General features: G+C 33.7%; 1 protein-coding gene across 1 annotated transcript in view; it reads left to right on the top strand.

Moving 5' to 3' along the window:
- Nucleotides 1-1268: 1268 nt before the first annotated feature.
- The window catches only part of LOC141846573 (outer envelope pore protein 37, chloroplastic), a 35833-nt gene continuing 14863 nt past the window's right edge, over nt 1269-22238 (top strand). Inside the window, exons 1-4 of the mRNA XM_074734609.1 lie at nt 1269-1764; nt 8393-8482; nt 8861-9031; nt 9146-9240. Coding sequence (XP_074590710.1) covers nt 1330-1764; nt 8393-8482; nt 8861-9031; nt 9146-9240 — 791 coding nt within the window. The 5' untranslated portion in view covers nt 1269-1329. The remainder of the gene's footprint in view (nt 1765-8392; nt 8483-8860; nt 9032-9145; nt 9241-22238) is intronic.

The raw sequence follows: 22238 nt of genomic DNA, 5'->3' as shown, positions 1-22238 counted from the left end.
TAAAGATGAAAGTTTTAATAACATGATTCAAATAACATCTAGAAGATTAGTTGATTGATGATGGTAATGAGTAGATTATTGATTGTCATATTAAATGTACAATAGGATTTGAAACAAAGGCTATAAAAGAGGCTTAAGAGTTACGAGGCAAAGTGAAACAGATTGCAAACTATGCACCCATATACTACTTCTACACAAGCCTTTATAGCTTTACTCTTATTATATTTTTCTTTCTTATAATATTTTTTTGATAATCTAGGTATTCATACCCTTACAATCCTAACTAATCTTGGAGATGAACGACCTTCTCTCTGGTTTGCCTATCGGATAAATCTAAAAGCGTGAGCGACTCCTTACCCAACAATTACATTCCAAATTTTTCTTCCCATCGAAAGAAAATATCCTATAGTACGCTATAGTTGGAATTCAAATCATGTGCGCTTGATTAATCTATTGAATATCTAGCTGCTACATCATGCTTTGGGAGGGATATTTTTCTTTCCTATAATTGCTGATATTGTAAGAAGTTATTTTTACCTTCAATGATTAATTGAAAAAGGAGAAAAGATAGTAACGTTATTATGATCATAAGTCATGGATGAGAAATTCTAAGGAATTATGAATCACATAAAATAGTGTAGTCTAATTTGTTGTTCCTTACTTTTTATTTCCATTGAATACCTTTTAGTAAAACACTAAGCAATGTAGGTAGAAAGCCCCTTCCCACATCGATAGCATCCTAAAAAATTGCTCAAATATTAATTAAAATTACTTCAATTTTATCAAAACTAATTCAACTTGATCAAAACTATTCAAATACTACTTAAATACTTTGATCAAAATTAATAAAATACTATTAGAATAATTTCAAAACTATTATTAATTGAAATATTTTTGATCAAAATTACTATAATATATACTAATTTTGATCAAAATTAGTATAATAACAAATAATTAATCATAAATTTGATTAAAATTGCATGCTAAAATAAATATATAAATTTGAAATATGAAGCATACTTTCGTTATTTTTTAAAATGGAATGTATAATAATAACAAGTAAAGGTTGCGCTTTTATTTATTTATTTATTTATTATTATTTTTTTTTGCCAATGGACATTCGAGAACACTGATAAATTGATATATATATATATATATATAAAATAATTCGAAATATCTCTTCTGCAAGCAAGAGATATTTCGAATTATTTGTTGAAAAGAATACAAAATCCAAAGCCACCTCCACACAATATACAAGATGGCCCCGAGCCAAGCCTCCCCTTTAACATTCCTCGTCCTCTCCGCCAATGGCCGACTCTCTCCCTCCGAATGCTGGCCCTAATTTCCCCCTCTTTCCTTCTTCCTCCACGTCCGCCGTCGCTTCCTGCCTCGCCTTCGCCTTCACCTTCACCTCCACTTCCATCTCAGCCTCCGCCGCCATCATCAGCTCCTGGCCACGAGAGCCCGCCCATCGCTGGAGGCCACTCTTTCTCCCTCCGCCGTCCGACTGTGCGGGTGACATCGGAGTTCGACAGCGACAGCTCCGTATTTTCCCACAAGATCTCCTGCAAACTCTTCGACAGCCTCGCCAAGCTCAAGCTCACCTTCCAGAACGATCGCAACGGCGTGGTCGCTTATCCGCAAATCGGTTTCATCACCAAGCACTTCGCTGCGCTTTACGACTTGGAGTCTCGTAATGCTCTGCTTAAGGGATTCTTCGACATTGGTGACGCTTTGCGTGTCCGCGCCACCCACGATGCCAAGGTTCGCTTATATCTTTTCCTTCTAATTTCTATGCTTACTCTGATTAGTTTTTCTAAAATAATTGTTTTGATTTGATTTGACATTCTTAACGGTGCAAGATTCTAGGATTCAATTCATTGCGTGATCATTACCTAATTGATTGGATTGAAAGTTTTCTTGTGCAATTCTCCCAAATGATTTGGATCTAGCAAGTATGCCTCCTTCCTGATTAATTTTGGGCAAGAGATTCTGGCATAAATTAAAATACATCAGGACTCACACAGACCCTAACTATAGAAACTAAACCCGGATTAGAGAAACTTACCTTCAAACCTATCATTATGACTAATTTTCTTTATCACTTGGTTTCTACAAATGATATCTCATATCAGAACAATGTCCAACGAGAAACACTATGAAAACTAATCTACTAATCAGTATTACCAATTTTATGATGAAGCTTGCTATCTTGTTCTAATAATGTACTTTGTAGTTAGTGGAACTTCTTTTTTTATTGCTCTGCAATATATCCACGTCTTGAACTGTTTGTACTTTCAAAGAAACACATATGTGTGATATGATTTTGTAAGTTGAATGTCCTGTTCTTTCCAAAGCAATTAATATTCAGTTATGTTTACTGATGTATGTGTAGTATTTGTTTTTCATTTTAGGTCTGGATTTCTCACACTTTCATTATTATCCTCGTGCATGTTGATATAACTTGTCATACTGTATAGTGTTTTTTTTATATCAAAGAATAAAATTCACTTTGTTTCTTATGCCATACTCTTTTTATTTTTTATTTTTTATTTTAGATTTTTTATAGTTCTATGTTAGATTATTTGATAATAGGGAATATGTTGTCCTATCATTAGTTTACAAGATTGCTTATGTTTCAGACTGGACTTTTTGGAGTGCCAAATTATTTCCATATAGGATTATCAGCAAAGTGTTTATCTGTTTCATGCACATATGAAAATAATAATTCTCTTCTTTCTTGCTTCAATTTTGGTAGTGTCTTCATATTCAAGTGTACCCAAAGAAAGGTGAGTGCTTTTCTCGTCCCTCTTTATTATTTTTGGCAAATGTGGTAGTCTATCAAAAATATTCCAGCATTTAAAAGCAACAGCATGTTAACCAGTAGCATAGTTCTTGTGGTCTTTTTTTTTTTGTTTCAATGTCATAGGTGTGAACTGTAACGAGGTGTTTGCCCTTTCTTGGTTTTGAAAATAGATACTAAAAAAGGTGTGATGTTTATTTTGATTCATCACTGTTTAAAATACTTAATCAAATTTCCATACCAACTTGTTGGTTAGTTTATGATACTTAACGATGGCTGACATAAATAAAATTTGCTCATCTCTTTGAGAGTATTTCTCAAATTTAGGGAGACTTTTAAGAGTTACTCAGATGGCAGTGCATAAAAATTCCAGAGTTTTCTGGACAATTTCTTTTCATGAATGGATTTATATAGGGATGTGGCAAACAAAGCTGCACAAAATTTGACATGCAAAAGATTCTGAATGCTTGTGGATCTGGAGTATGTGATTGATATACTCTTTTGGAGAGCTGAGGCAATTTGATGGAGCTATAGGCAAGGAACCAACATAACCTTGGAGAGTAGATTTAAATAAGATTACTGAAAATTTCAACAATAGATGCTTCTTGAGATAGTTACAATAAGATTTATGTTCCAAGAGTATTTAAGATCACCATAATGAATATGACGTTTGTAAATAAAGGTTATGTAAAATTCAATTGTCTTTTAGGAAGCTTAGAGATCTAAATATTTACAAGATAACAATGACTTGCCAAAGGATTCCATGTTTATTAGGAGATAGATGATAAATTAAAACATCTACATGTTTTTGTTGAACAAAAAAGTGAAAGGATGATAATATTGTATAATAGTGGTAACTATCATAAAATTATTAGTGACACCCACAATCATGGTTTAACATTTCGAGCTATATCGGAGTTTTGATTTATGATCAGAACGATATGGTTTCAGTATTGTATCTGTTGTGCATTTACAATTTTGATAATTTTTAAATATAAAATATGTTAATTAAAAATATTATTATAATATTTGATTACTACAAATACTTACTATTAGGTTAAATTAATATTTTAAATTTAGAATTGAGTAAAAATCAATTTAGGATTAACTAAAGTCTACACATAATGATTAGAATTAAGTAGATTTAAATTGAATTGAATTTATTTTGATTAGTATAAGGAGGAAATATTTTTCCCATGTATTTAAGGAGGAAAGGGACAAGAAAAAATTTTAAAAAGAATTTTTTTCCATGTCTTTAAGGATGAAAAGGATAAAAAAGAAATTTAAATATGGAAAGGAAGGAGAAAGAATTAAGAGGGTAAAGAATTAACCATTAAAAAAATAAAAAAGAAAAGAAATTAATAGTTAACAAAATAAAGAGAAAAATAACAATTGAAAAAAAACTTAGTGATCCTGCGCGGCCGCGGAGATTCCTCACTATTGAACCAGTACTATAACTCTCATGTAAACCAACTAAAGTTACTGGCCAATAAGTTCCTATAGTTGTGATTATTATCTACATAGATGTTGATTGTATTTTAGACTAATCCATTAGTTTAATCATAATGCTCATGTTTTTTTTTTAATGTTTTTCAAAGTCTTCTATATTGCATAACATTCATGGTTGTTAGTATCAATATATCAAAAGATCCAAGTTTGACCATATCGGATTGGTGGGAATGTAATTAGCAAAAAAAATATGGAATGAATAAAAGAATTACAAGATAACAAACATTCATTTATTTAGTTAAATTACTTTAATCTAAGATTTAATTTAATAATTAAATTATTTGAAATGAGTTCTATTACTTCAAATAAATTATTTGAAATTAAACTAATAACAATTAATGAAATTATATTTAAATTTAATAAATTAGTCAAATTATTAATTACATTTTAATTAAGTTAATTAATGCATCATAATGATGATTATAAATGATGTCCAGTTTGTCCAAAAAAATGGTTTACATTGTGAATCATTTTAGTGAATTTTAAGTTATGAATCATACTGTAAATTTGTATTGTTAATTATAAATAGGTGGAAAAGATTCCCAAACTTATTCTAATTTTTATATCCTAAAATATATTAAATAATATAATATCCTATTTAATAGATTAATATTAATTAATGGTACTCATCGTGATTCATAGTGGATATGTCATTTCATTTTAATTTTGATCAAAATGAAATGGCAAGACATCTTATCACCAACTTCTTTTGGGAATAGACAATTATTGTTGATAACCTTTATCAACTTTGAGTCTTGAGGGCATCCATGTTATTGAAGAGACGAAGAACATGAGACACCATATGAGGAGAATAAGAGGAAGGTGGCTTCAATTTGTCAAGACTTTGTCATTCTTGACTCTATGTTCACTAACTCTAAGTCTCAATATGGGACAATTATTCTTGTCAAAGGAATTGTTTATTCTAATTCATACATATATATATATGTGCCAAAAAAATAGTGAATCACATTTGTTGAATTTGGAAAAAGTGAAATATTGTATCGTCGGCTTAATGAGATAACCACAAATTACATGTGACATATGATAAATTTCTAAAGCTAAAACTAAATTGTGAGACTATACCACTACACAATAATTTTATCAATCTAAAAGCTCTAACACTTTTCTTGAACTAGATTATAAATACTTGTTAACAATATAAATATGTAAATTGCCCTATTTCCTAATGTGTTAAACTTTTGGAATAAATGGCTAACCAATTGACTTTAACATTAATAACTCAAGATTTGGGATATATGGTTGGATAATTAACTTTAATAAAACAATTTAAGTTTTCCCCGTTAAAATTGTAGGCCATTTTGTGTTAAAAGAATATCTAATCAATCCATGTGATTCTTATCATTTGAACAAAAATGTAGAGTAAGACATGGTCATAATAAAACAAAAACATAATATTGACATCCAATTAAAATGAAACAAGTTAAAAAAAATGCCTAACTAACAATCCCTTTGCGCTTAGATTAATATGCACTCTTCCTCCGTAAATCAACACATTGACAAAGAGAGAAAGCATGAAGTGCAAACATAAATATGATCTAAAATATAGGTTGAACATATTTCATAAATTATGGGATAAAATAGCATAGCTAGTTTCCCTAAAGTTACTTTTTTTAGAAAGTGTGCAGGAGTTTTTGTTGGGATAATTTGATTTATTTTAGAAAAGTTTGTTATTTTATGAAAAATAAGTCATATTATCATTTTATAAAGGGATTAGGGTCTGATGTATTGGATAAGTTATGAGTTAATACAATTTTTAATTTTCATCATGGTATCATAGCTTATGGTTCATTGGTCTTGATTTTTTATTGATTCATTTCTACTCTTCATGCAATTATAACTCTAAATCCTTCGAATCGTCTCTTAATTTGTGTTATCTGATTTCTTGTTGCCACCTATATACCTTTATCCACCCTTATCAAATCACTTAATCTCATTCTTAATTAATTTCCTACATAATCACCATCTCAATATCACTATCAAAATGTTCTCTTCTATTATTTTCTCTATCCTAACAAAATCTCTCATTTCTTTTTGCTCGGACAATAGCTCGAACTACATGCTTCCTTCTCTATATCATCACTTTAATCTCCAACTCTACCTTTGATCTTTCAACAACACTACTGCTTCCCTTCTACTTGAGATCCTCGACACTTTCAACATCACCCATCTAAACTATTGCATGTCGTCTATTGTGCCTTTGCTGCTCTAGAGCACCATCTCCTGAACAACCTTTGCCACCTAATCAAAGCCCCTCATGCCTCCAAATCAACATTGACGGCTGTTGTTACTGGTCTTCATTGCCATTCTCTCTTAAAGCCAATGTGATAGCATCGGATTGACATCAATTTTGACATCACCCATCCACTGTTGCTCCTGCACTCCATGCTACTAATGTTGTTGCTGCCACACAACCCTCTTCCTTCTTCTTGCAGCAAAGACACCATTCCATCATTAGCCGTGATCGCCTGCGAAGCTCACCTTCAACACCACTCTTTGCTGTCGGAGGAAAGCCTTGTCGCGTCCTTTTGCTGCCACTCGCCATCTATCTTGGCCTTTCACTGTTAAGCTCTATCTACTAGGAAGCCAATGTGAGAGCATCGGATTGACATCAATTTTGACATCACCCATCCACTGTTGCTCCTGCACTCCATGCTAGTAATATTGTTGCCGCCACACCTCTTCCTTCTTCTTGCAGCAAAGACGCCACTCCATCATTGGTCGTGATCGCGTGCAAAGCTCATCTTCAACACCACTCTTTGTTGTCGGAGGAAAGTCTTGTTGTGTCCTTTTGCTGCCACTCGCCATCTATGTTGGCCTTTCACCGTTAAGCTCTATCTACTAGGAATTTCAATATAATCCACTTTTGCATCTATTAAGGGGTAGTCTGATGCATGAAGCTCTCCATTAGTGTGGGATTCCTGAGAAGGGTTAGACCACATTGGATCTATTGTATGTAGTCTTACCTTGTATTTTACAAGAGGTTGTTTCCATGATTCGGACCCGTGACCTCAAGATCACATGACAGTAACTTTTGCATTTGTTAATTTCTCATAAATGCCACTATTTGGTAGTATCCATACTTGAAACTCCTTTTTTAGGGTGTCTATTTCATCACCTCAAAAGATAGCTTGCTTAGTATTTCAAATCATTTTCTAGAATTTTTCTTAACATGATAAAATTCATTTAAATATAGATGAGGATGAGTGTTGTTTATTTATTTCTTCAATCATTGTCTTTTTGATACCAATATACTTGCATGTTTATGTTAGAGTGCTTAGGTAGGAATATAGGAGGTTGGTGTTAATATTATTAAAATAGGATCAGACAACTTTAAAATTATAATGATACTAAAAATGTTTTAATGGATTCAAAGCAATAGGGTAAAAAAATACAAGATATGGTAAAAAATGATCAAGAAGAGGGTAGAGGTATCTTATTTAGGAGGATGAACAAGATAGTGATAAAAAGAGAAGAAGATTAGTCTATAAAAATATTTTAATTTGCAGAATAAATCTTTAAAAAAATTTAAGAATACATGAGGAAAAAGAAACAGTGGAGAGAGACTTTGGAGGAATATACCTTTCCTAATTCGTTATAGTATCAATGTGAGTGATTGTATAATTCATATTTGAGTGTGGTAATTCATTATAGTTACTTTGTGTGACTAAACAGGTAAGCGTTGTTAGATACTCTGTGGGTTTTGAAAATTTGGGTTTGATCAAACATCCTAGTCCAGATTGAGGAGATGAGATGAGATGACATGTTGCTTGACAAAGTTTCTATTCTTAATTGAACAGGCAAGCTGAAAAATGTTTAGACATTTTTTTCTTATTGTCTTTGCATCCTAATATGAGAAAAAAATAATCAAAGGCAATAAGATACCCCTCTGGTGTCTAAAACAAATGATTCTATGTCTGGAAACAATCAAACAAGTTAAAAAAATACTGTCGCTATTAAATTCTTTTTGTGGTATTTTATTTGATATAAAATGTGGTCTTCTGATTCAAAACAACATAGTTCTTTTCTGTGTACCCTTCTTACTTTCAACTTTTCTCTCAGGAGCAACAAGGAGAAATTGCAATTATAACAAACTTGTTTAACCCATCATATAAATTGGAGGTGGCTTCACCTGTTCCATCAGTTGGTCTGGTAAGTTTGTATGCTACAAAAACTTATGGTTGAAGTTTGCTCACTTGCATTATTGCAATGAGGTGAAGCTTAATTAATTTTCTCTTGATGTGAAATATACATATATTTTTTTGATGACATCAGTTTCTATTGGATGGAGGATTGTGTCAAATCTCAAAAGCTGGTTATTGTATCTTAAAACTATGCCAAAGCCCCAACGAATGACTTTGAGATGACTAAGGCTCATCTGTAGCACCAATAGTTCTGCTAATGCAGGATTATGGGACATGATGGGACTCAGCTGCCTTATTGAGGATGCTGACTTCTTTCATTTACATTCCTTAGTTTGCTGATATATTTGATATCAATGAGTTGATTAACTACAAATTACATCTGCAGCCAAGAGCAACTGTCTGTTTTCCCCTTGGTGAAGTGTCAGTGGAGGAGAAGAAAGATCAGGAAGCTGAGAAAGTACTGTCTATTAGTGGAATTCTCAAAGGTTACCTAATGAATGGAATGTGTACTGCATTATACCGGAATGAGGAGCTTAATCTAAGTTACCTTTACAAGGTGATATATCCTATATCTTTGTTTTTGCAATGCTTTTTTGACCATTGATGGTACCTTTTCACTTGGAGAACATTTTATAACTAATTCTGGTTTAGTTAATTTTTATATTTGTAGGATGAAAATATGTCTTTCATACCAAGTATCTCTCTACCGTCACAAGCACTCTCCTTTGCATTAAAGCGCCGTTTTAATCCCTTAGACAAGATGAGGTTAGCAATTTATTCGAACTTCCTATATTGTATACTAGCTGTTGCATTTTCCTTTCCACTAAGACAAATGCAACTTCTTTGTTATGAAGTTGAGTTAATCTTTATCATGGAGTGGAAGTGAATGCCCATGAATCTTTTACCATGACACTTTTACTTTTGCTAATCTTTTTGTTGGTACAATCAATTTTGATATTAGAAAACAAGTTAAGTTAGAACATGTATTTGATGAGCTTGTGATAAGTGTATGTAGGATCGCAACAAGAGAAAGTTGTGCATATCAGGGGTGATCAAATGATTGGTAAGAGGAAGCCTTACAGATCAAGGGTGATTAGATATCTGACAAGAAGAAGTCTTAGCAATTCAAGGGTGATTATATGTCTAACAAGATATTCTGGTAGGTCAAGGTTGATTAAAGGCTTGGGAAGGCGAAAAAGACTTCCAAACAAAGGTCTTCGAGAAAACAAAGGTCATGCTAGAGAAGAAGGGTATTCTCTAGTTATTACGTCTATTTTATTTGTGCAATGATGAGAGTGATAGCACATGTAAAATTGGGGAATCGAGGGCTAGATTAGGGTCAGACGAAAGCCTCAGAAGTGGCTTAGTTAATGCTTTAGTCATTAAATTGTGATTACCAATTGATTAATAGATGAGTCAACTCAATAGATTACTAGACCTTATTACGAATGTGTTAGTTAACTAAGTGGTCAATTGATCAATTAAGTTGATTGTGGAGTCGACTCAGCTAATGGGATAGGAGGGTACCTTGTTCATGGTCTTTATTGAATAAGCAATCATCAACTCATTAGATTCAACTAATTCGTTCTAATAGAATGATTAGTTCATTATAACAACCATTTTTAGAAGCTATTGTTGAACATAGTTGATTGTGTAGGATCGATAGAAACGCTAGAGGGGGGTGAATAGCGTTTCTGCGCTTTTCAGCCGATTTTCGATGAATGATTTAAACGATTGCGGAAGCAAGTATGAAAACGAAAATATGATGGAGGCGATAGCTAACGTAAATAGAAACACAAGTACGCAGTCAATTTTACTTGGTTCATAGCCCAAGGTTGCTACTCTAAGACCCATGGTCTTCGACCGTTTCCGACGGGTAGGGTAATCCACTATTAGACTTGTTCCTTACGGACACAAGCCGAACGATATAAACTCAAATAGATAACAAGCTTTTAACTGAATTACAAATTAAAACAACACTTATTACCAAAGAGGCCGAAGATGCTTGATTGTCGTTTCCGTGCGATTTCGGCGTTGCGGCGGCTTTAGGTTGCTCCGGGTTGCTCAAGGCGTCGTCGTCTCGACAGAGTGGTCTTGTAGAATGATGGAAAAACTTGTTTTGAGCCTTTCGTCGAGATCTTCTTTTATACAATGCTCAGGTCGACTTGACTCAAACTCAAGTCGACTCCAGTTCAGCGTAGATCCATTTTCTCTGCGGCGACTTTGTCCTCAGGTCGACTCGAGTCCCTACTCAAGTCGACTCTAGTCCGACGTGGAGCCTTCCGATAACTTTTGCCTCTCTGCTGCATTATCTGGTGCTCAAGTCGACTCTAGTCCCCTCTCAAGTCGACTCTAGTCTGACGTGGAGAAATTCTGAACTACGTCGACTTCCGTTGTGATTGACCAGACTCAGGTCGACTTGAAACTCAAGTCGGCTCCAACACTGAAATTCTGAAAAATTTCGCTCGGAGTCTAAGTGTTCAATTTCTCCAATCCTGCATCAAAAGTTAGCCAAATAACATGCAAAATAAGAGTTGGAGAGTCAGTTCCTAGAATTGTCTCTTGGTCTTAACTTCAGGTCTCCAGTGAGATTCTGGGTTAGACCGACGCCTACTGTTCCCCTTGGGAACGCGTCCTGACCCACTCCACTTAGGAGAATTTACCTTTTGCCAACTAAGCCTCTTGACTCGTTGGATTTTTGCTCAGCTCTGTCCTTAGCCCCCAGGATTTGCTGCTGCGGCTCGGTCCTCCTGACGGCCCAGATTTCACAACGTCCTCCGGTCCTCCTGACTGTACATGATTGGATTTTTACCACGCCTCTTGGTCCTCCTGACCTTGCATGGACTTTTCACTTGGTGCCTTGATTCTGCCAAGTCTTCCGCTTGATCCTCCAGATCAGGATTTTCCAGTGCCTAGTCTCAACTAGGACTTAGTCCTTTGCCTAGCCTCAACTAGGACTTAGCTCAAACCTATGCTCCCTGCACATTTGGATTAACAATGTCAGCTCAGCAACACACTTAACTTGAACCTAGTACCATTATCAAAACTAAGGTTTGATCGTCTGGTGCTCCCTGCACCAATAGATTGATGAGTTCTTGAGTCGACTGATGGACATTTAATCGAATATAATAGAATGGTTATTGTAGCATCGTGAGCATGCTAGGGGGTGAATAATGTATTCAATTTTTAGGTTGATAGCAATTAAAAATAGATTAATAACTAAATGCAATGTAAATAAACTAAGTATATGAATTATAGTGGAAATATATAAAAACACAAAAATAATATCACACAAGACAAAGACAAATCATTTAATGTGATTCGGCTTCCCTCTTGGGTTCCTACTCTACGCTTTATGATCCGTTAGGTGGATCATTTAATTACTAGAAATAATTCATTTATGTCTCATTCAAATGCTAGCACCTCCACACTTGGCACAACGTGAATACCATAGTTATTTAAGATGTGAGGCATCCAAAAGCGTATAGGTATTGTGGGGCCTGAGGTGCTAGGTGTAAAGTGAGACGCATGTCTCACTGAAGTAAGGTTCTTTGGGTATAAATTTTTACAATTCAAACATATCTATATTGCCAAAATATTTCACTAACAAAATTATAATCTAAAAAATATTAAATAATAATATAAATATAAAATTCACTAACAAATAAATACGTTATACGCATAAATATAAAATATATTCACTAAAAATAAAAAATTTAATATAAATATTTAAAATATAAAAAAGAAAATATTTTTTTTAAAATGAAATATATATATAAATTTATTAAATTAATAAGATAATTTTATTAGAATTTAATTAATCTTATTTAAATTATCTCTACTAAGGTAGGAGTTGATTGAAATTATTAATTTAATTTTTATTTAATGAAAAGCTAATTTACTTCATGTTACTCGTTGCTTGTGCGAAGCGTCCTATGCAGTCGTAGGCCTTGCGTGACGCCTTTGCTGAGTCCACGGGGCTCGCGTCATGCTTTTGCGACCGTCGTGAGGGTTGGGCTTTAAATTTAAGGCAAGAAAAATCGCGCCTTATGCGTGCTTGTTGCCTCTCGAAAAGCGCCTTTCAACTATGGTGAGTACAATAATATAAAACTTTTATCAAATATATCAAAATAATATTATCAGACTCAACTATTGAGGGTATGATTGCATCAACATCGATGATACAATCGATTAAAGGTTTAAATTTAGTCGACTGATGATTAAGTCAATTAGTTAGTCGAGCGAACAAAATATTTTTATTCGTGGGCTAGTTAATTATGCAGTTGACTAAGAGTTAGATAGTCGATTGAATGTAGTTATAGTCGACTCAACTAAAGTAGTGAGTCCCCTAAGCAAGCGAATGATAATAGGTAGCTTAGGAGAACAAGACTATAAGTGTTGGGTTTTTACATGTGTAATTTAAAATTTTAATTTTATAAATCATGATAACGAAAGCGTAATAAATAAATTTATCACTAATTACGCAAAAATTCATCTAAGGAATCACACACATGCAAACATAATCGTAAATAAGATATAAACAATTTCATACTTTTTGAATAACGCGAAGCGAAAACAACATCAACTAACAACCTTGAGCAAAATTGCCTTTACTCGTATCTACGCCGAGATCTCTTCGAGATGATTTCTCTAAGTCACGTGTTGTGTCTCTATTGCGATACTAGTCGAAGGACGGAGACAAGCGATTCGAGAGAAGACTTACGGTCTGATCTGTATCCGGCGGCTCGAAGCAACTCGGCGACTCGAATCGGATTGAATGAAGGGGATCACACTTCCATTCGAAGGTCATATATGGTGTGCTGTCAAGAAAGGGCAGCAAACTAATATGGTGTGGATGTTCTAGCGACAACAATTGCCCTAGAACAAAAGTTAAATTAAAAGGAAGAAGCGATACCTTTTAGTGGAGAAACAACCGTTGCTTCTCCTTGCATTTTTTGCTTCCACCACCAGTTTGCAACTTCCTTTGGCTCTGAAATGGCCGACCCATAGGAGGTACTGATCCTTAGTAACCGGTGGTAAGCTTTGGAATAGTCTCTTTAGTCGGCGACAACAAGAAGCCCTAGCTTGTTGGCGGCGGCAAAGAACTTCTTGTTGTGGGCGGCGGCAAGAGAGGAAAGGAGTTTGTGTTGTTTTTTAAAACCTAACAATTAGGTTTTTAATTCCTATAAAACTTTTCATAAGAGATATATTTATAGATATTTAATAGAAAAAATTTCATTAAGAATACTAACAGAATCTGTTAAATTAAACTCTTATCTTTTAACCTCAAATTTGATTCAAAATCAAACCGAGTTGCTTGGGCGGCAAGGAGGAAAGAGGTGCTATAATTTTAAACAAAAAAAGGTTTCAGATCTTATAAATAACTCTTCATAAGAGTTATATTTATAGACCCCTAACGAGTTTGGTTTGCTAATAAAAAATTGACATCCATTAATCCAAAAGTCCAAATTGCTAAATTTAAGTTTGGTTCACAACCAAACCACATTGGCTCAAAACCAAACCACTTTTAATTTAAACCAAACCAATTTGGTTTATAATTAAATCGAAGAGGGACCATTCTTCAAAAGACGTGACTTATCTGCGCTTCTTTTCGACAAAATATCTTTTATATTTATGTTTCGTCTAATCTAACTAGACTCAATCTCTCTCAATCTGAGAATCCAAATCTCAAACTCGTTTTATATTTCTTGGAGAAATTCGTAGTTCGTGTGATCTTATAGGTTCCCGATTTATGTTAGCCGCCCATAATTAACTATTAATTACGGATCAATCATGAGTGACATCTAGTATCACATCATGACCCTCAATTAATCAGAAAATCACAGTTGATTCTAGAACCACTTCTAAATTTTTTAACAACTACGGTTGATTGTGCCTCTGTTCCTTTCATCATCTTATATTCACTTAGTTCAGGACATGGTCTATGTGTCAGTCTCTACTAGGCTGACTACGTCACACCTAGCCCAAGCTGTAGTTTCTTGTCCTGCGGATTCAAGTTACTCAAAACAACTGTCCAAGAGAACCATCCTCTTGACGCGTTATTGCTTTGGCCAAACATTTACAAGTAACAATCTTGACAAGTGACCATAAGGTATACTTTTCTTAATTAAAAGAGTGGTAAATCCTCTGTTGGCTATTCAAATGCTTTCGAGTACTTCGGCTTATACCCAATCATTCTGGGTCTACACCTCCGTAGAGAAGCTTGCTTGAAATGTCAAAGTATAAGTCTCTATGGCTACGATGACTTGAATACCTCAAGTCGGAGGAAACATGCACTTGAGCTGTAATGAGATCTTCATAAACATTCATAGAATCAACATTCATATGTTAACTCTCAACATCCCAATGTTTCCAATCAGTGAGGATTAGCTGCTTGGCAAAATTAAGGAGTTTAACCTATGCTAGTCTCACAGAATTGATGATGTTTAATTTTATCAATTTATCGATTCGGGAATATTTTAATACATACATAATTGTACATGTAGAGATATCCATTAATTGTGATCCAATTATAATTTTTTTCATGCTATGTATTGTATTGTGTACATCAGTAATTGAATTTAAGATCAAATCAAATACATAGAGAATGTATACTAAAATAGTAATTTTATTTATCTAATCAATAATACAATATCTAAGGTAATTGCCTTAGGACACCTCTCAAATATAACATACTTCCACTAAGCCTAATGCCAATCGCTATAGTATCCAATACCATATGACTCAACATGACTCTTAAACTTGCTTTTAGGTAGAGGCTTCGTTAAGGGATCAACTAGATTCCTTTCGGTAGGAATTTTCTCAATTTATATTTCTTTCCTACTAATGATCTCACTGATCAAGTGATAATGGTAGAGCACATGTTTGGATTGTTGATGAGATCTCGGTTCCTTCGCTTGAGCAATTGCGCTATTGTTGTCGCAGTAAACTGGTATCGTTTTAACCATGCTCGGAACCACATCAAGTTCTGTGATAACTTCTTGATCCAAGCCGCTTCCTTTGCTGCTTCCGAAGCAGCAATGTATTTCGCCTCAGCGGTAGAATCAACAACGGTTTCTTGCTTAAACTTTTCCAACTTATTGCGCCTCTCTATTTAGGATGAATACGTATCCAGATTGCGACTTGGAATCATCTTTGTTCGTTTTAAACTGACATCAGTATACTCATGTACATTTATATCATCCCCTCCATATACCAAGAACGAATTCTTAGTTCTTCTTAAGTACTTAAGGATTGCCTTGACAGCCACCCAATGATCTGTGCCCGGATCCAATTGGTATTTGCTTGTGACACTCAGAGCGTATGATATATCAGGCCTCGTACATAACATAGCTTACATGATTGATCCTATAGCTGACACATATAAGATCTGACTTATGTGAATCCTCTTATCTTGTGTGTGTGAACATATAGACTTCGAAAGATGAATTCCATGCCTCATGGGAATGAAATCTTTCTTGGATTCTTTTATGCTAAACCATTTTAGCACTTTATCGATGTATGCAGACTGCGAAAGACTTTTTTTGCTCATTGGTAGAAACCCAATAATTGTATAGGTTTTCATGAATAAATTTTTCTATCGTGTACAAAGAAATTTTACGTTCTATCATTTTTGAAAAAATCAATAAACTAAATGAATATGTAAAAGATATTGTTTGTTTTCCATCACTTAAATATGTATAAAAAACATATTGTGACATTTCATTTCGTATAGAACGTGCAAGTCGATTATTTTGTATATACCGTGATGGACGATTCCACCACTTATAATTGAAAAGAAAAGTTACAAGAGATTTTTCAAAAGGATACATTTTTTCTACTCGGATCTCTTTCATTTGATCTATTTTGTCCGGATTCTCCTTTTCTTCCCAATAAAGGGAAGGGTTTTTTTTCGTGGATTCCGCTTGTTCCTGTTTAGTCTTCTTCCTTTCAAAAGTAGTTTCTACATCGCTTTCTTCCTCACTTTTTCTCCTTTCTTCCATTTCGTTTATTTTATAGATCAAGCAATCTTTTCGATTTATCTCTATAGATTATAATCCCAAGGATATAGGTTGCTTCTCCCATATTTTTCATGGAGAATATTTTTGATAACCAACCTTTAACAGGCTGTACCAATGATACATCATTTTCTATAAGTAATATGTCATCAACGTATATACTAGGAATACGATCGTACTTCCACTAACCATCATGTACACGTAAGATTCATCTGAATTTTGTGAGAAATTAAACTATTTGATTACCTCATCAAAACGGGTATTCTAACTCCTCGATGCTTGCTTCAGTACATAAATGGACTATTAAAGTTTGTATACTTTGTTTTTATCAATAGATGTGAAACCTTCGAGTTGTATCATATACACATACTCAGATAGTTTTTCGTTAAGAAAAATTATTTTTATATCCATTTGTCATATTTTATAATTATAATGAGCCATTATGGCTAGGAGTATCCGAATGAACTTAAGCATAGCCACTCGCAAAAAGATCTCGTTATAGTCAATACCATATTTTTGATAATAACCTTATGCCATCAGTCTTGTTTTATGGATAATCAAATTATCATTCATGTCGATTTTCTTCTTGAAAATCCATTTGCACTCTAAAGGAGTTATCCCTTCGGGTGTGTCTATCAAGTTTCAAACTTGGCTTTCATACATGGAATTCATTTTCAATTTTATGGCTTTAACCATGAGCTCTTTTCTGAACTTTTCAAAATTTCTTCATAACTAGTAGACTCATTATCCTCAACGAGTAGTACATCTCTCGATTCATTTATGAGAAATCTATATCTCTCGGGAATTAGACGTGTCCCACTAGATCTATGAAGTGACGGTGTAACCACAGGTTCAACCATTATTTCATTCGTATGAGTAACAAGCAGTGGGTTTATATTAAACGTCTCTTATATATCTATTGGAGTTTCTTGAATTATCCTTAGCTCGATTCACTCACACTATTTCTTGCAAGAGAAACTCTTTCTCTAGAAAAACAATATGCCTTGAAATAAACACCTTTTGTTCCGAGGGATAAAAGAATTGGTAACCCATAGTTTTCTTAGAGTATTCAATAAATACACTTATCAGACTTAGCATCAATTTTGTTTGATACAATTCGCTTCACATAAGCAGGACAATTCCATATCTTCAAATAAGATAAATGAGATTTTTTACCATTCCATATCTCATATGGAGTGGTAGAGACTGTCTTAGTTGGGACTCTGTTTAGCAAATAAATAGTCGTCTCGAGTGTATAATTCCAAAATGATTTGAGAAGACTTACATGATTCATCATTAAACTAACCATGTCCAATAAGGTTTGGTAAGGTCATGATGAACCATGCAAATCTTTCCAAATCTTTTTAAGGTTACGCACTCGAGACTATTATTTACTTGCTAAACAGAGTCCCGACTAAGGTTGTCTCTACTACTCCATACGAGATGTAGAGTAACAAGAACCTCATTTATCTTATTTGAAGATATGTGGTTGTCCTGCTTATGTAAAGTGGACAATGTCAGATAAGTTGGAGACTAAGTCTGACAAATATCTATTTATTGAATATCCTAAGAAAAAAAGGGATTACCAATTTTATCATCCCATAGAACAAAAGGTGTTTCTAGAGAAAGAGTTTCTCTTGCAAGACAATAGTAAAAGTAGAGTCGAACTTAGTGAAGTCCAGGAGACTCAAATAGACATTGATAAGACACCTAATCAAGAACTACAACAGATTACTCATAGTGATGAGTCATCAGATAAATCTTTAGAAACACGACCTCTTCGAGATCTAGTAAGACACACAATACTCCAGAGAGATATGGATTTCTCGTAAACGAATCGAAAAAACGTGTTGCTTATTGAAGATAAGGAGCTTATTAGTTATGAAGAAATTTTGAAAAGTTCAGAAAGGGATAAATGGTTAATAGTGATGAAGTCAAAAATGGATTCCATGCATGAAAATCAAATTTGAAATTTGGTAGACCCACCTGAGGGCATCGAGCCCATTGGGTGCAAATGAGTTTTCAAGAAGAAAACTGACATGAACGGTAACATGATTACCTATAAAGCTAGATTAGTGGCAAAAGGATATCGTCAGAAGCAAGGAATTGACTATAACGAGACCTTTTCAGCAATCGCTATGCTTAAATTCATTCGGATATTCTTTGTCATAACTGCTCATTATGACTATGAGATATGACAGATGGACGTGAAAACAACCTTCCCTAATGGGAATTTGTTTGAGGATGTGTATGTGATACAACCCGAAAGTTTCATATCCATCGATAAAGACAAAGTAGGTAAGCTACAACGATCCATTTATAGATTGAAGAAATATCTGATTTGATGAGGTAATCAAAAAGTTTGATTTCTCACAAAATCCCGATGAACTCTGTGTGTATAAGAAGGTCAGTGGGAGTGCGATCGTATTAACGTGTTTCGTTTCTTTCATCGTCTTGTACTCGTTTGGTTCAGGACATGATCTGTCTGTGTTAGTCTCCACTAGGCTGACTACGTTACATCTAAGCCCAAATTTTTTTCTTGTCCTATGGATTCAAGTTACTTGTACATGTGTCTAAGAGTGTCAAACTCTTGACATGTGTTGCTTTAACCAAAGACTTTCAGTAACAATCCCAACAAGCAGTCGTAGGGTATACGTCTCTCTTAGCTGAGAGTGGTGAATCCTCTGTGGGCTATTCAAACACCTTCGGATACTTCGACTTATACCCAATTATCCCGGGTCCACACCTTATAAAAGAAGTTTGTTTAAGATGTCAAAGTATAAGCCTCCATGATCAACGTGACTTGAATACCGCAAGTCCAAGAAAACTCACACTTAAGCCGCATTGAGATCTTCATTGACATATGCTTAAAAGGAACCATATGAAGTATTAAGGCAGGTCACTCCAATAAACTGATTATCTTTAATCAATATCCACGTTTATTTCTTAACATCCAATGTCTACAATTAGTGAGACCGGTTGCTTGTCGAATCAAGGAGTTTAAACATGCTAGTTTTAACAGAATCGATGACGTCCGTAATTGTCAATTCATCGACTGAAGATAATTTCAATACATTTATAATTACACATGTAGAGATACTCACAAGTTGTGATCCAATCATAAATTCTCTCATGTTATGAATTGTATTGCGGACATTCAGTAATTAAGTTTAAGATCCAATCAAACGTAAGAAATTACACACTTAAAATGTGAACTTTATTTATTATTAAACAATTTAACAATACAACCATAAGGCGATTGCCTTAGGACACCTTTCAAACATAACAGATAAGACAACCTTGAAGAGAGTCCAATAAATTATATTTATTTCTAGTGGTAAGTATCAAGTATACTAATTATATATCACATATATATATAACTATAACATTATGCTATCAACTAATTGATATTTGCATAAACATTAGGTTGTTAACTCATTAACATATATACATCATATGTATATAACCTAACTTCATCCCTATCCACATCGACCTTGGAGAGAGTCCAATAAATCAATATTTCAAGTTAAAGCCGACTCATTAATCATGAGATCATATTTCAATGACTCGAATATATTTAATTATAAGTTTGAGCTTGGAGAGAGTCTAACATTCCATGCTTATAATTAAACTCTGGTTCTCAATCATATTAATGGAAGGTGTAAGGTTTAAAATTTACACGAGGGTTTTCCTATTAAGTTTCATTAACTATATGCAACATAGAAAACTATTTATATGCATCTACATGATCATGATATAATCATGACATTTCAATATAACATACATTAATCATATTAATCATGCATATGACATAATATACATTATGGCAAGAGTTATATCATTAGTCCTAAATTATTTTCGGATATATATGTCAAAGAATTTGATTTCACTAATCTCAATTTTTTATTAGATTAGGAAACAATTTTCAAATCTAATTACATGTATACATATTAGGAAAATTTTCAAATCTAAAATTTTCAATTTAATTAGAAAATGATTTTAAAAATTGATATTTCTTAATCATATTAGGAAATAATTTTCAAAATTGAATTTCCAAACAAATTTAAAATTTTTTCTAAATGTGAAAAATTTCTATATTGGGTCAGGAAATAATTTTCTGATCTAAAATAAAATTTTAGACAATTCACAACACGTCAAACAAGGATCTACGATCTATGTTGAATATGCGGTGGCTCTGATACCACTGTTGGGTCTCTATATGCGTAATTTAAAATTTTGATTTCATAAATCATGACAACGGAAGCGTAATAAATAAATTTATCACTAATTATGTAAAAATACATCCAAGGAATCACATGTATGGAAATATAATCGTAAATAAGATATAAACAACTTCATACCTTTTGAATGATGCGGAGTGGAAACGACATCAACTAGCAACCTTAAGCAAGGTTGCCTCTACTCGTATCCACGCAGAGATATCCTTGAGATGATTTATCTAAGTTACGTGTCGTGTCTTCACTATGATACTAGTCGAAGGGAGGAGATAAGCTATTCGAGAGAGTAACTATGGTCCGATACGAATTAGATTGAATGGAGGAGATTACATCTCCATTCAAAGGTCGTACATATGGTTTGCTGGCAAGAAGGGGCAGTGAACCAATATGGTGTGGATGTTCCAGCAGTAACAATTGCGTCGAAATAATAATCAAATCGAAAGGAAGAAGCGATACTTTTCGATGGTGAAACAATCATTATTTTTCCTTATGTTTCTTGCTTCTACCATCGGTTTGCAACTTTCTTTGGCTCCGGAACTGCCGACCCTTAGAAGGTACTGATCCTAGGTGGATTAGTAATCGGACGTAAGGTTTAGAATAGGCTCCTTGGTCGGTGGCAACAAGAAGCCTTAACTTGTTGGCGGCGGCAACAAGAAAAGAACTTGTTGTGGGCGGCGGTAAAAGAGGAAGAGGAGTTTGTGTTGTTTTTTAAAACCTAACAATTATGTTTTTAATTCCTGTAAATAACTTTTCATAAGAGATATATTTATAGATGTTTAACAGAAAAAATTTCGTTAAAAATATTAACAGAATCTATTAAATCAAATTTCTATCTTTTAGTCTCAAATTTGATTCAAAACCAAACCGGATTGCTTAGACGGCAAGAAGGAAGAGGTGCTACAGTTTTAAACAAAAAAAATTAGATTTTAAACCTTATAAATAATTCTTCATAAGAGTTATATTTATATATCTCTAACGGGTTTGGTTCGTTAACCAAAAATTCACATCCATTAACCCAAAATTTCAAACTGCTAAACTTTAAGTTTGGTTCACAATCAAACCGAATTGGTTCAAAACCAAACCGCATTAATTTAAAATCAAACCACCTTTAATTTAAATCAAATCAATTTGATTTATAATTAAACCAAAGAGGGATCACTTTGTCTTCAAAAGATATGGTCTATCCGTGCTTCCTTACTGACAAAATATCTTCTATATTTGTTCTTCATCTAGTCCAATTAGACTAAATCTCTTTCAATTTGAGAATCCAATTCTAAAACTTATTTTATATCTCTTGAAGAAACATATAGTGCGTGTGACTTTGTAGGTTTCCAGTTTATATTGGCAATCCATAATTAATCATTAATTACGGATCGATCATGAGTGACATCTAGTAGTACATCGTGACCCCCAATTAATTAGAAAATTACAGTTGATTCCAGAAGCACTTCTGAACTCTTCAACAACTATGGTTGATCGTGCCTCTGTTTCTTTAACCATCTTATAC

Source organism: Curcuma longa, chromosome 15 (assembly GCF_044706935.1).
Source record: "Curcuma longa cultivar G26 ecotype Majalengka, Jawa Barat chromosome 15, ITB_CL_G26_1.1, whole genome shotgun sequence".
NCBI lineage: Eukaryota > Viridiplantae > Streptophyta > Magnoliopsida > Zingiberales > Zingiberaceae > Curcuma > Curcuma longa.
This window is presented reverse-complemented; position numbering and strand designations above follow the sequence as displayed.